This window comes from Rhyacophila brunnea, unplaced genomic scaffold (genome assembly GCF_057557595.1).
Source record: "Rhyacophila brunnea isolate RB1 unplaced genomic scaffold, BYU_Rbru_1.0 scaffold_15, whole genome shotgun sequence".
NCBI lineage: Eukaryota > Metazoa > Arthropoda > Insecta > Trichoptera > Rhyacophilidae > Rhyacophila > Rhyacophila brunnea.
Window position 1 is genome coordinate 2,559,184 of NW_028232806.1, and position 14,113 is coordinate 2,573,296.

General features: G+C 39.1%; 1 protein-coding gene across 4 annotated transcripts in view; it reads left to right on the forward strand.

The window, feature by feature from the left end:
• The window catches only part of CycT (Cyclin T), a 33,151-nt gene that overhangs the window by 1,605 nt on the left and 17,433 nt on the right, over window positions 1-14,113 (forward strand). For all 4 annotated transcript variants that reach the window (XM_085942673.1, XM_085942674.1, XM_085942672.1 and 1 more), the window contains 4 exons: window positions 2,690-2,807; window positions 3,332-3,442; window positions 4,125-4,233; window positions 11,916-12,052. In XM_085942673.1, coding sequence (XP_085798799.1) covers window positions 2,690-2,807; window positions 3,332-3,442; window positions 4,125-4,233; window positions 11,916-12,052 — 475 coding nt within the window. The remainder of the gene's footprint in view (window positions 1-2,689; window positions 2,808-3,331; window positions 3,443-4,124; window positions 4,234-11,915; window positions 12,053-14,113) is intronic.

Sequence of the window (14,113 nt, forward strand, 5' to 3'; positions counted from 1 at the left end):
ACTATCACTTGTGCGGTATTGTTGTTTTGGGTCACCCGGTTGCGGCACTTGGTATCAGTTTTATGGATTATATCTGAGGGTGTATGAATGATGATGATAATAGAATGATTGAAAAGGATGAGAGCCGGTATCACGGCTTATTCAGAAGTATCCGACAGTTCCACTATCTCAAGCTGGCGAACTACTTCTGAATGAGTGTACTTTTAAGTCAATCACTAAGCGACGGAAAGCTATTAGAAACCCGTACGCGTCCACTGTAGCAATCGAACTGAATGTCTCTTTGCAACATGGTTTCTCATGACCCGTAATTGCTAATTGATTGTCTGGTGACAATAACACTGGGATTTGGAGGTGGGTGGGGAAATAAGGAATGGAATGGGAATATAAATGGCCAAACCAATACCTTATTGGTATAATATATTGAAATTCAATAATATAGTATCAAAATATATCGTGAAAGTTAATTAATGATTATAGGTAGGTATACTAGATATAAATAAAAAAATTCTTTTCAAGTTTCATGGGTAGAAGGCTGTTTGCTGAAAGCCAGGCGGGGAACAGCAACATTTTTCATAAGACGATTTCGGGAAAATTCGAGAATGATAATCTAACCTAGCAAATAATCCAGTAGGTATGTCAGCTATTTTCAAAATAAGTTTGCCGCTGGCTTCCATTAAACAGACGAGAATCGTTTCATGAAATAAAATTGACATTGGAGAAAACCCTTTTCAATGTAGATGTAACCTGAATATCTAAAAGTGATACTAAAAAAGATTACCGAGTCTAATGTAAGCGTAGCTTATAGCGCCTGTACAATTGTATAGATTTACTTGCACCAATAGTGTATATTTTAAACTATCGTGATAATAACTATTTACACATAAAATAGCTGACTGTCTCTCCAATCTCATTTTTTAAGCGTAAGCGAGACGCGATGTTGTCATCGTATTGGTGTTATTTGACAGATTCATAGAGGTTCTGACAAGTTCGTAGATAATCGGTAGACATCAAAATAGTCTGTGCGGTGTAGTTGGTATTTCTTCTGGCAGGTTCGCCACTATCGTTCTACTATGCATGCGCACCGCCATGCAAGTACCAATTATTACGTGAAAATTGAGAAGCTTCTGAACTTTTTTGATACATGCATGCACGTGTAAGCGGGATATTATTGCATATGTGCGTGGATTTACTGGCACCAATAGTGTGTAAATTAAACTACTGTGATAATAACTGTTTACGCGCATAAGTCTCGCCAGTCTTATTCTTCAAGCGAGCGAGGCGTGTTGTCATAGTATGGTGCTATTTGATAGGTTGTGAAAATTGGTTAATGTCAAAATGCTCTGCGCGGCGTAGTTTGTATTTTTTCCGACAGGTTCGCCACTCGTACTGCACAGGCGCAGTTATCGCACAATCGCCTTTACTGTTTTATCTTTTAAGACGTGCCGTATCAGAATATTAAAGCAAACATTGGATGCCCGGAATGGTCCAGATATTCCCACCAATTAGTCATGTGTGCTCTTTAAGTATTTTAGAATGCCAAGAGGAGCTATATCAACCTGTTTGACAGCCAAATCATCTGGGTCACGATCCCCAGTCATGAGATTTGTATTTTTTCTGTTCCGGAGGGGGGTTCCGACCCGAAACCTTCGGTCTAAATGGTTACCAATTCAACCACACTAAAAACATTGTAACATCATCAGTACTTCGAGTACATGGCGGTGATTGTTAGCTCCATCTAGCCAGAGGGAGTTTTGGCCTTGCCCATTCTGCGCCTATCGAGAAAATCTCTGTCAATATCATAGGACTCTAGTTATAGTCGAAACTTTTTGAATGAAAGAAATACTAATTTTTCCATGGCAACCCTGTCTCCATCTTATCTGTTCTATTCAATAAAAGTAGATTTTATATTGAATAAACAACTTATAGAATAAAATTATTGCCCTTCAAAACTTGTTTACATAATATCATTGAACAGTCATACATATTATTAATACTGATAAAGTATTTTGTATTTACATATCAAGCAGGTGTTCATCGCATTCATGAAGGTAGTAATTATTTTGACTCAATTGATAATATGTAAATGTTTAGCAAATATTTTTATATCAACCACTGAGTCACTTGTCATTATGCATGATTTTTATTTTTTTTTGTGAGTCATTGTTTTGATTATTAGTGGGTAGTTTAAATCAGCTGTGGTTTTTTGATATAGCAATAAGCCAATAAGTATGAGGGCCTTATTTTTATTATCCATTATATGAGATTTGTTGTAATATTCAGATACGTATTGAAATTCAAGCACAATGTTTTCAAAATACCAGAAAGTTTCCTCTAATGAATATAAAATCTATTTCAAATATTGCCTATTTAAGCTGGCACTATAGATCATTCGGATCCATGACCGACTGCACAACCAACCGTTCTCCAGAATTCTATCCCAAGCTATCTCTTTCCAGTCGGTCATTCACAGTCCTCGCACAAAAAAATTGTAAAATAAAGTTTCCTTTGCCAAATTTTGATGACAAGAATTTCAACATGGTCACAATCCGCAGCTATAAGGGAACGACCAAGAAGAGTCATATATTTAGACTCCCGTCCACGAGATAAAACTTTAGCATAAACTATAATATTATGTTTATATGTGTCTTTGTCTATGAATGTATTTTCCTTAACGTAATATATCAAACAGATCGCAGCTGTGTATAAACACGGCTATAGTGTACATGCACCGCTTCTACGCCTTCCACTCCTTCACCCAGTTCCACCGCAATGCAATGGCCGCCGCTGCCCTCTTCCTCGCGGCCAAGGTAAACAATCACCATTCCGCAAACCGTTTGGAACCACTCTCTCTCCGCCATAGCCGTGCCCCGCGGTGTCGCCATATTGACACCCGCGGCGGCACCGGCGCATGGCGTTACGACTTGTGTCGTGGAAATGTTTTACATTTTAAATAGTGCGTATGTTGTTTCAAAGGGATTTTTGCGTTGGGCGGAGGCGGCGCTACGCAACATACTGCGGTAAGTATGATGGCACGGCGCTGTCGACGCATCTCTTTGTTTTTGTTGTGCGTGTTATTTAGTCACCGCTTCTAATATGATTATCAATTATTGTAAAACAGCTTGTCTCGGCTGGAAATATTCTCTCAAATGTTTCCATCAATCGGAGGATATCAATAAAGGGAGTATTTATTATGATCTGTCAATATTACTGACAGATGGCGCCGGATGAATTTTTAACTTGAAGTCAACTCCAAATTAGTGAAAATTAATATTTGAATTATTTTTAGTAATGTTTATTGACATTTACTTATCGACTGGTGTGGTGTGGACAGGTGGAAGAGCAACCTCGCAAGCTGGAGCACGTGATACGGGTGGCGCACATGTGCTTGCATCGCAGCGAGGTCCAGCACATGGACACCCGGTCTGAACACTACCAGGAACAGGTGAGGAAGGGCATTATCTGTTTTTCAAATTTGTCTTCAAATTAAGGAAAATCGTTAATAATATAACATTATATTTTGAATAGAACCCAACCAGCAGACCATAGATAATAGACATAAACACCAGACAAAGATAATAATTTAATAGAAAATCCATGGAGAAATGAAATAAAAGCAAAGGCGTGTGTTTTGATGTGAATGGGCATGCAGAACATTGAAAAACGTTCATTGAGTCATACGGTTACCGATGTAGCGCGGTATGTGTGAGGTGACCTCATTGTTGCTCTGGCGATTCTCAGATTTTGCTAACCGACAATGTTCATTTAAACATTCAAAATGCGCTATGGGATGAGAAATACCAAGAAAAATGACATTACACACGTTTTTTCCCGTGACGGCAGTTTACTGTGACAGTACATAACGTGATGATAGTGTATTTGAGGTAAAATAGGTATATGAATTTAAAGATATCGTGCCCTACAGAGGTCGCAGATAATACTCGCGACATACATTGCTGGTTTGAACATGAGCTGAGATTCATTGGGGGGGATTTAGATCATTGCGACAGGTTTGAATATAGCTGCAGAACTGCCATCCAATTGTTTTAATACTAAAGACTTTTGTTATAATCAAACTTTTTGTTCACATACTACCTACCGACTGACCGATTTTGTATTTGTTTCAGACTCAGGACATGGTTTTTAACGAGAACGTGCTTCTGCAGACGCTGGGTTTCGACGTGGTCATTGATCACCCGCACACCCACGTTGTACGCACATGTCACCTCGTTAAAGGTAAGCCCTGGCATTGAGGTTTACATGTTAACGTAAAGTAAATAGTTTACTGGCATAATCTTTTATTGAACTATGGACAGGACAAAAGTGATTACGGAACCCATATTGTATTTTCAATGTGCTGACATCCACTAACAGGCGTATGCATATAACAGCAAACTGCGTTCAAGCTATTTACTGCAAATTTGCATGCATAAACCTAAATGTATCTGACGGATAGTGACGTCACGTCGCCGACGTAATACGCGTCATGCCATGGATAATGTTACCTAATTTTAAATTTAAATTTCCCGAAAATTAATTTAAAATTTTGAAATTGTGAATCGGTGTAAAAATGTGCAAACGGTACTGATACACCCCTGTTACAGGCGGGCTTCTCCCGGTGTAAAATAATCATTTAGTAGCTCAAGTCGAAACGTAACCCTGACCTCTAGAAACGGCTTCATAAAACATCTAATCTGATTCCTTGCTCAACCACGTAAGTATTTTTTATTTATAAGTAAAGGCCTTCGTCCGGTGTGTGAAAATCGCATATTGGGCGGAGGTGTAATTAAGATAAATTTAATTTAATTTAAAAGGTATAAATGATGATGGATGAAAGCGATAATTTTAAGAATAAATATAAGTATTTAAATATAATAAATTTTTCCGCGCATTGTGCGTGAAATCCTCGCGCGCCGGCGCCAGGGTCAGGCTCGTGATTCGCCGAATCAAAGATCACGCGATAAAATTTGGCCAATCACGAGAGTCCTTTTTGCTGGACGGCGTCGGTACGCGAAATTTAAAAAGAAAAAAAAAAGAAGTAAGCGTCCCCTTTCCGACATATACGGACCTGCGTAACTAATTGCAAAACCTAAACATGTAAAGAAAGTGTAAAAGATAAGGATTACCAAGTTACACGAGACAGACGTGGTTTTATTTAATTCCACCCTCAAATATATCGTACTTTTCTTTTGTGAATCCGGGGTTCGATGGACACCTGAGCTAGCCGCTGGAACCCCGGGGATCTCAATGGCGCCCAAGCAACATGAGGCGTGAAGAATCGCATTAATTCTTCCGAACCCGCGAACGCTAAATAAAAGTTTGAGATCACATACTGTGTATTAAATGTTAACGAGATCCAGGAGCCGGAACAACCAAGAGGCTAACGAAAAAGCGGATTCCGACGTGACCCTCATCGAAGAAGAAGTGCTGTCTCCAACATCAAACCGGGAGAGCCCTCCTCTGGTGTTCGAAATGAGGCCGCACGAGGACGTGAATTTGCCGACTGTAGCGTCATCAACAGCCCTGAAGCCTACGTCAGAAGCAGTGCCGGTCATACCACAATTGTATCAACCTTGGGGCTTGAAGCCGGAGCTTGAAGTCTTCTACACGGGACACCCACTATATCAGGTGTCAGATTTTATCAAAGGGTGTGAGGCGTACTTCGCCGCAGCTAAGAGCCCGCCCGAAAGTTGGACAGGACTCGCACTAAATAGATTAAGGCCATGCATTAGTTGAGGCACGGTCTAAAAAGATCGTTGCTGGGCGATGTGCGGATTGCGGGTCGCGGGTGAAAATGACGCCTGTCAAACGAAATATTATTTCTCATATAAATCCAACATACGTCCATTTTATGTTCTGTTTATTATTCTATTAGTATCAATAATAATATATTCATTGACATGTTTGCTTTTTAAAGTAAATGGGTAAAGTTTTTAGTCATCTTTACACGATTTTAGAATTAATTGGCCCATCGCCATCACGCAGCAAAGTGACGTGCGTCCGACTCCACGTTCTCTCAAAGAATGCGAAGCAAGTACAAATTTTCGTCGCGCGTACAGTTGAACATTATTTGGCGTTTCACTGATGCGTCACCTTAAGAGATGAGGCAAAAATATGGGGGAAGACGATATCTTCGAATACCTGCTGGCAGTCATTTATTCACCTGCTGCGCCAGCAATTCGAATCGTCCCTCAAACGTCGCCAACAACGGACGGAACTACAAAACTTGGTACAACGACCGGATGAAGATGTCTTCGGGTTTCTGTTGAATAAGAAGGATCTGGCGACCATATTGCTACCATATATCCCCGGGAAAGAACTTGGCGAGTTATTTTTCGACCTGCTAAGTGAAAGGGATCAACTGCGAGTGGGCCAAGCAGGCTGGTCCAACCTGGACGAACTACTGGTGGTGGCTCAACGCCTTATACCAACTACGATTAGACCTCCCGTAGCGATAGCCACGCAACGATCGGGACGAAAAGAATGCGGCTGCCTATGCGACTGTAATCAAAATTTAGAACAGTCGAGCGCACGCCCGAAACCACGTCAACAAATATTTAAGGCTGAGACACGCCCTGAACCGCCTCCGCAACCGCGGGAATCGACAAATAATAATCAGGCCAGAACCCCAAACGGAGCCTTTCTGGCTCGAGGAGGCCAACAACGCAGAGGTGCTTTCCATGGCAGAAACCGTACGCCACTTTATGACGCAAACGGCGTTCGCAAGTGTCAGTACTGCGAGTTCGGTTACCACCAGAACCATACATGCCCGAACTACCCTGCATGGAGACGCAACCAAGAATGGAGTCCACTGGAAACGGAGCAGGGACATTGATGGGGCGCCGCAGAACCGAGAAGTCGACTTGGGCTCTCGAGGAGACCTCGTGATCCTGCGGATGCCACCTACAATGGCATACGAAAAAATGAAGAAAATAGTGACAAGTGCTTTAATCGGGACCCTCTTAAAGTGCCCGTTAAATCTAGTGATAAGTTTATAGATAGTGACTTTCTTATAAAGCCTATTGTTGCTAGTGTTAAGTTAGATAATAATTGTAAAAATGTGTCGTCAAGCAACACCGATTTTCATTCAGGACAATTTTCCGAAGTAAACTTTCCGGTTAACCATAAAACGAGAGTATTTCGCTCTAAAAATAAAGTTGATGGCATAGGATTTAATAGTACGCCGTACGATAGCGGAGCAATTAATTTGAATCCTGGCCTTAACGATATTTCGCAAAGAGAGAATGAAAATCAGCTGGTGTTGCTCGTCGAAGATACAAACTGTACTAGGATAAAAAAGGTAAGAAAGATGACGGATGAACAAAGAATGCGTGACGCGCCAATTTCTTATGACGAGTTTATCGGAGCAGACCCTGCGTGGGACATCGGTGAAGCGACAACAGTGAGTAAAGAATTAACCGCATCTGGTAATTTCGTTGATAAATATAACCAAACTGCTCAAGTAAAGCCGCTTATTGATTCCCTTCAGGCAAATATAGTAAACTCAACATTCGAATCTGTAAATGTTGACAAAAACAACATCGGTAAATTACGAATAAATAATTTGACTTTGAAAAACACTGAAAATATTGATAATAAATTTAATCTTAAATATGCCGCCACTGGCCCTTTTAATTGTATGCGAATCGAATCTGATACATATAAAGATGTATTTGCAAAAACTACGTCGGCTCAAGACGATATTAGGTGTATAAACGTTTCAAACGCAACGAATAATATTATCGGGAATAAATCGATACAAAACTCGCACGGGAGTTCTAAAAATAAAGTAGTGAGCACGAAAACGTTCAGCGAAACCATGACCTACCGCAGATTGCCTAGGTCAGGATCAGCTAGCAAACTCGCGTCGCCGCAAGCGTCAGACGATGCTCGCGAGAAACTAAATAAACGAATGTCTTCATCCAATCGAGGGGGAATAAATATTCTAGCTGTAATAAATAAGATAAATAATAAGAAACGTAAAATAAGTAATAATAAAAATGTTAGTTATAAGGAAAGTCTTGATAAGAAATTTAATTATAATGAAATTGGCAGTACCGGGTCAACTTACATTATGGCGTGCGAAAACGTACTACCAAAGAAGATCGCTATTGCCAATAGTTTTAGTGACGCCTTAGTGAATAATAATAATGTTGTAGCTGATAAATTAGATGTTTTAAATAAATGTTTACTGGATAAAAGTGTGAAATATGATTACGAAAATTTAGTGTTAAATAAAAAAGTGAACGGTAATAGTGTTCAATCACATACTGATAATAGTAATAAGAGTGTGGATAATGACAATAGTAATTAAAATAAATATAGAAACAATACGTAAAGTTAGTTGTTTTTTTTTTTTTTTGTTAAAATAGTTAGATTGTAGTTGAATTTTTTTATAAACTGTTATCATGCCATGTACTTAACGGATGAACAAGAAATTGGATGGGTGGCCGATGAGATCAGGGCGTACCTTTCGACTTTAATCCAGATGGGGCGAATTGATACACCCCTGTTACAGGCGGGCTTCTCCCGGTGTAAAATAATCATTTAGTAGCTCAAGTCGAAACGTAACCCTGACCTCTGGAAACGGCTTCATAAAACATCTAATCTGATTCCTTGCTCAACCACGTAAATATTTTTTATTTATAAGTAAAGGCCTTCGTCCGGTGTGTGAAAATCGCATATTGGGCGGAGGTGTAATTAAGATAAATTTAATTTAATTTAAAAGGTATAAATGATGATGGATGAAAGCGATAATTTTAAGACTAAATATAAGTATTTAAATATAATAAATTTTGCCGCGCATTGTGCGTGAAATCCTCGCGCGCCGGCGCCAGGGTCAGGCTCGTGATTCGCCGAATCAAAGATCACGCGATAAAATTTGGCCAATCACGAGAGTCCTTTTTGCTGGACGGCGTCGGTACGCGAAATTTAAAAAGAAAAAAAAAAGAAGTAAGCGTCCCCTTTCCGACATATACGGACCTGCGTAACTAATTGCAAAACCTAAACATGTAAAGAAAGTGTAAAAGATAAGGATTACCAAGTTACACGAGACAGATGTGGTTTTATTTAATTCCACCCTCAAATATATCGTACTTTTCTTTTGTGAATCCGGGGTTCGATGGACACCTGAGCTAGCCGCTGGAACCCCGGGGATCTCAGTACCATATAAATTTAATAAATATAAATAAATAATTATCATGAACTTTAAATAATTTATTTGTTACAAAATCATATTTATTTTTTACTTCATAATGCACGAAATGATCAAAGTATACCCAGTAAATATTTCCATAATATGGCAATACACCTTCACGGATCATTGTCAATATTATATTTACAAACACCTCCATTGAACCACGATCTCGATCATTTTTACAAGCTTAGCATCATTTTCATTTATTAGCATCATCATGAATCCTATTGTGGCACAACGACGACGGCCAGTTAACTACACGCAAGATGAAAAGGAATTGTTAGTTAGCTGTGCCGATATGCTTCCAGTAGTGTAATATCTGAGGGTAAGAAGAAGTTGCACTTCTGGTGCAATGGGTAAGCCTTTCTGTGTAACTTTTTGCAGGTCACTTCTCACCATCGGGAATATCGCGTTTCGAACGACATCTTTCGAAAATCGAAACTTGTTTCGAAATTCCACCGCACTATACCTTGAGTATGGGTTGTCCATATCTCTGATGTATCTTTTTTGCAGTCGCAAGCGTCTCCTCCTTTCTGTTTCACACACATTTTCGCAATAATTTATAAAACCTACGAAGGTTTCAAGCCTCCTACTAAACGTTTGTTGTGATGAAGTCATTGTGTATTAAAGTGACACTGACAGCTCGCGCAGATCGCCGCCATTTTAAGTTTGGTGCGCATTTCTGTGCGCATCTCGTGACGTATGCATTTTTTATAGTTTCCTTAATCGGCCGATAAACGGCTTACTACGTTGAACGCAGTTCAAATGTATATGAATACGGCAGTAAATGTGACTACATTGACCCCCCCCCCCGCCTTATAGGTTTTGGCTGGAACTAGCTTCTGACAGTCTTATAATAGGAGTTGGCTTCAATTTAGTAATAATATTAGGTTTTATGTTAAGATTAGCTTTACGAAATAATTTGTAACTTTTACCTAACTACCTGTTTAGACGGACCATGCCAGTTCCGAGAAAGCAGACGGCTAGTACAAATTCTCTTATATGGTGCGGCAGGAATAGCGAATGATAGTCAGTTATACATTGCCCGATTTTCACTCTCGAACATCATATCTCTGTAAAATTGTCTTTAACAAGTCATTGGTTATTGGGCCCCTCTCAGAGCCTTGACAGTGCGGTTCGATCAACTACCATGTTTTATAATAGGCAATATACCAAATGAAACAAAAATCTTCTATAGAGATGGGAGCCTAAAAATATGAAGTGAGAAAAATGGTTACTTGGTTACTAAGGAAGGCTTGATTATACAGTGGAACCCTGATTTTACATGCCCTGAATTCACATTTTACTGCTATTTTCTTGTAGTTTCTGCAGTCCCGTTTCACTTTAGTACATCTAATTCCCGGTCTTTCGTTTTATTTCTAGCAATTTATGTCTGAAATATCCAAAATTTCATTAATATTGAAAATTCAATTTGTATAAATTCAATGCATGGCATTGAAATCAATTCTGGAGGAATGTGTCCATTTATATTTATAAACATGTCTGCAATGTCCCAAGACCATGGTTCTACAACGCGATTGTACACATTTTTTCTGTTGTTTTGTACTTCTTTTTACCACGTTTTTATTAGCTCGTATTCTTGTTTGTCCAGTGCAAATTTTTTTTTGTTTATCCAAATCTTGCAATCGATTTTTAACTAACTTCCCGACAACTAATAACTAGCCAGACAATTAGAACTTAGAATATATCAGAACACGATGACAAAGCATTCTTTTAATACTTTTAGTCATCTTTAAGCAGAATTGAAATCATTTTCAGTTAATTCTGTTTTGTATGGAAAGTTATTTCGGAATAAATCCGTAAAAAGTAAAACACTATTATTGGTTGCTAAGGGGGTCCTAGCAACTAAATTATATATACGTGCGTTACTATGGAAATCAATATGAAATGTCAAAATGACATTTTCAGTATTCTATATTTATTCAGTATTTCTATCATGTACAAAAAAAAGTATTTATTAATACATAGAATTGTCAAGTTTATATGATTCAACAGAATTAAAAATGTGGTATATAAAAAGTTCTTTTTTTTATTTAAATTGTCAATATTCACGTCTTTCCTTTATTTACCTTTTTTTGCCAGTCCCTTTATAAATGTAAGATATGTAGTATCACTGTATGATAATCGACATGTAAAATGAACTGACTAGTTTTAATGTGTTTTCTTCTACGGTGGTGATACAATTGAAAATAACAGTACATGATGCACATGGTAAAACAAAACGTCGAAACGCCTGTTCATTCACTACACTAAAAATTCTACAATCACCACCAAAAATCATGTGAATCCCTATCGGTATAATCCAAACTCTTTGTAAAAAATAAATTGCTCATTGATACAGTAAAACCTCGTTAATACAAATTTCATGGGACCGAAAATCGAAAAAACCGAAAGAACCTACCGAATTCAGTCATAAAATGGCAGGATTATTTTTATTACCTTTATAAAATAAGTAATTTTTGATGTTTTAAGAAAAGTCTGTCACAATTTTCAAATGCCAGAACTCTGAAATCATTGCGAATTACGAAATTCGAATTAAAGGTATGGTTTTATATGAAAATAATGCTCAAGAGACTATTTTTTCATGAAAATTTCGAATTACGGCGAATTTCGAATTATCAGTGTTCTTACTAACGAGGTTTTACTGTATGACTACAACTCAACTGAATGTCTAAAATTTTTTTTTTTTGTATATTTGCAGCTTCCAAGGACCTGGCGCAGACGTCTTATTTCATGGCGTCCAACAGCCTCCACCTCACCACCATGTGTCTGCAGTACAAGCCAACTGTAGTGGCCTGCTTCTGCATTCACCTTGCTTCCAAATGGAGTAATTGGGCTGTGAGTGTTATATTTATCAATTTCTATTCTTTCATATAACTTGGATATAATGCTAAGCTTTTTCCATTCCATCCCAAATTTCATTCAGTGCTTATCTCTACGTCTCTTCAATTCGGTCTTGCTGACCAGTCAGTTTTAACTGATCAGAAAAATTGGTTCATACTAAGAGCTTTAAAACTGCTTTATAATTAATTGCTACCCAAATGACTATATAACGATATATTCTAAGTTTTACAAGTAATACTCTAGTTTTTTTTTTTGACCGTGTCAGATCTAATAAGAGGAATGGGTGTGGAGGTTTGTATTAACAGATTTGTTTTTACGAGAAATGGATGTTGGCCACTTGCCCAATCTATTGGGTCATTGGGTCCATACTCTGACTTAAACATAAATTGAAAAACAATATGTGTATTTGCCAGACCCAGGATTCGAACCTGGGACCCTTGATGTTATAGGCCGACGCTTAAGCCGCTAATGAAATTTTAAAAAACTAACCAACACCATCTGTAAATTGTAGTCTTGGTTCAATAAAAACAAATACGAATGACTGACAGCCTACCTCCGCCCTTCGACACTGCTTGATACTTCCGAGTACCTACCAGAATTTATATAAATATATATGATATCGTCGGTCCCTATTAAAAAAGTCGGATCTGCAAAATGCTATTTTTCAGTACGAGCAATCAAAGATGTTTCATCAAATATCCTTTGTGACCTATTGCTTGCCATAATGAATAAAAATACGGTGATACCAGATGGAAGTCTCCCACAGGAGACCACCTCAAAGGACGGACCGAACCATCAACATTCCCATACCCCTCAGCCTACGTCCACTCTTCGCGGTTCTCGCAGCCCTCGGCCGTGCGAAGCCCGCCTCAAAGAATCATAAATTCAAATTCGTCAGCGCTCCCGCCAAAACACAGACGCGGCCTGTCAAAAACGGTCGCTCGCACCGCCACTAGTCAATTCGTCGGTAAAACAGAGAGAGCGTTAATGCCGGCAATCTGACAGTGGGACACGCGCGAAAAGTTTTCTCTCGTATCAGACGTCGGCCAGCCAGGATCTCTTCTCTCGCCTCGGACGCGGAGCCAAAAGCGTCTGCAGCCCAGCCAGCATTTCCCGCCAAAAAGACTGCATCGCCACGCCGCAAGCACTGACTCTCGCCTCGGATGCCAAGCATCAATCAGCAGCCCAGCCGCGACACCACGTTTGCAGCCCGCCAAGCGCCAATTACCAACCGACCGCCAACGACAATACCCTGTATCAAATACGATAAAATATACCAGCCTCGACACCATACACCGTGCGTTTCTGTCTCCCATCCCCGCTTTGGCCTTGACATTATCACGGCCTGCTATCTCCGCTTAAGAGCGCGCAGAAGGCCGGTGATAACGGGTTATAGAAACTTTTCTAAACGTTTATAAAAACATCCGTCTGTCCGGTGAACATAGCAGCAACTGTCAGATCCGACGCATCTTGCTCACCCACGCCCAGACAACAATGTCGGTTGGTAAGAACCGACATTGTTATTCGGACACTCTCGGTAGATTTTTATCATTCTTCCGTCATTTTTAACTTGAATATTTCGAAATTTTTCAAACAAACAAAAAAAACTGTGATTGTGGTATAAATGTTTAAAGTGTTTAAATAACTTTTACGTAATAATCCGAAAATGACAAAATTTCAGATCCGACTTTTTTAATAGGGACCGACGATATGATCGTATTTCTAATTTACTTACCTACATATTTTTTTACCTACGCTATATAAATATTTTCAATAATATATACAGTAGCGCAACAGCATCTGTAAATCTCCATAAACCATCGCGCAGATTTCCTATCAGCAAAGGAGTCCGACAAGGTGATACAATCTCACCTAAACTATTTACAGCTACCCTTGAAGACTTATTCAGGCAACTTGAATGGAATGACAAAGGGATCCCCATAAATGGAGAATACCTGAGTCATCTGCGCTTTGCCGATGACATAGTAATTTTCTCGCAAGACTCAGAAGACCTCCAAAGCAGAATGCAGGAACTCGCTGAAGTAAGCAACAAAG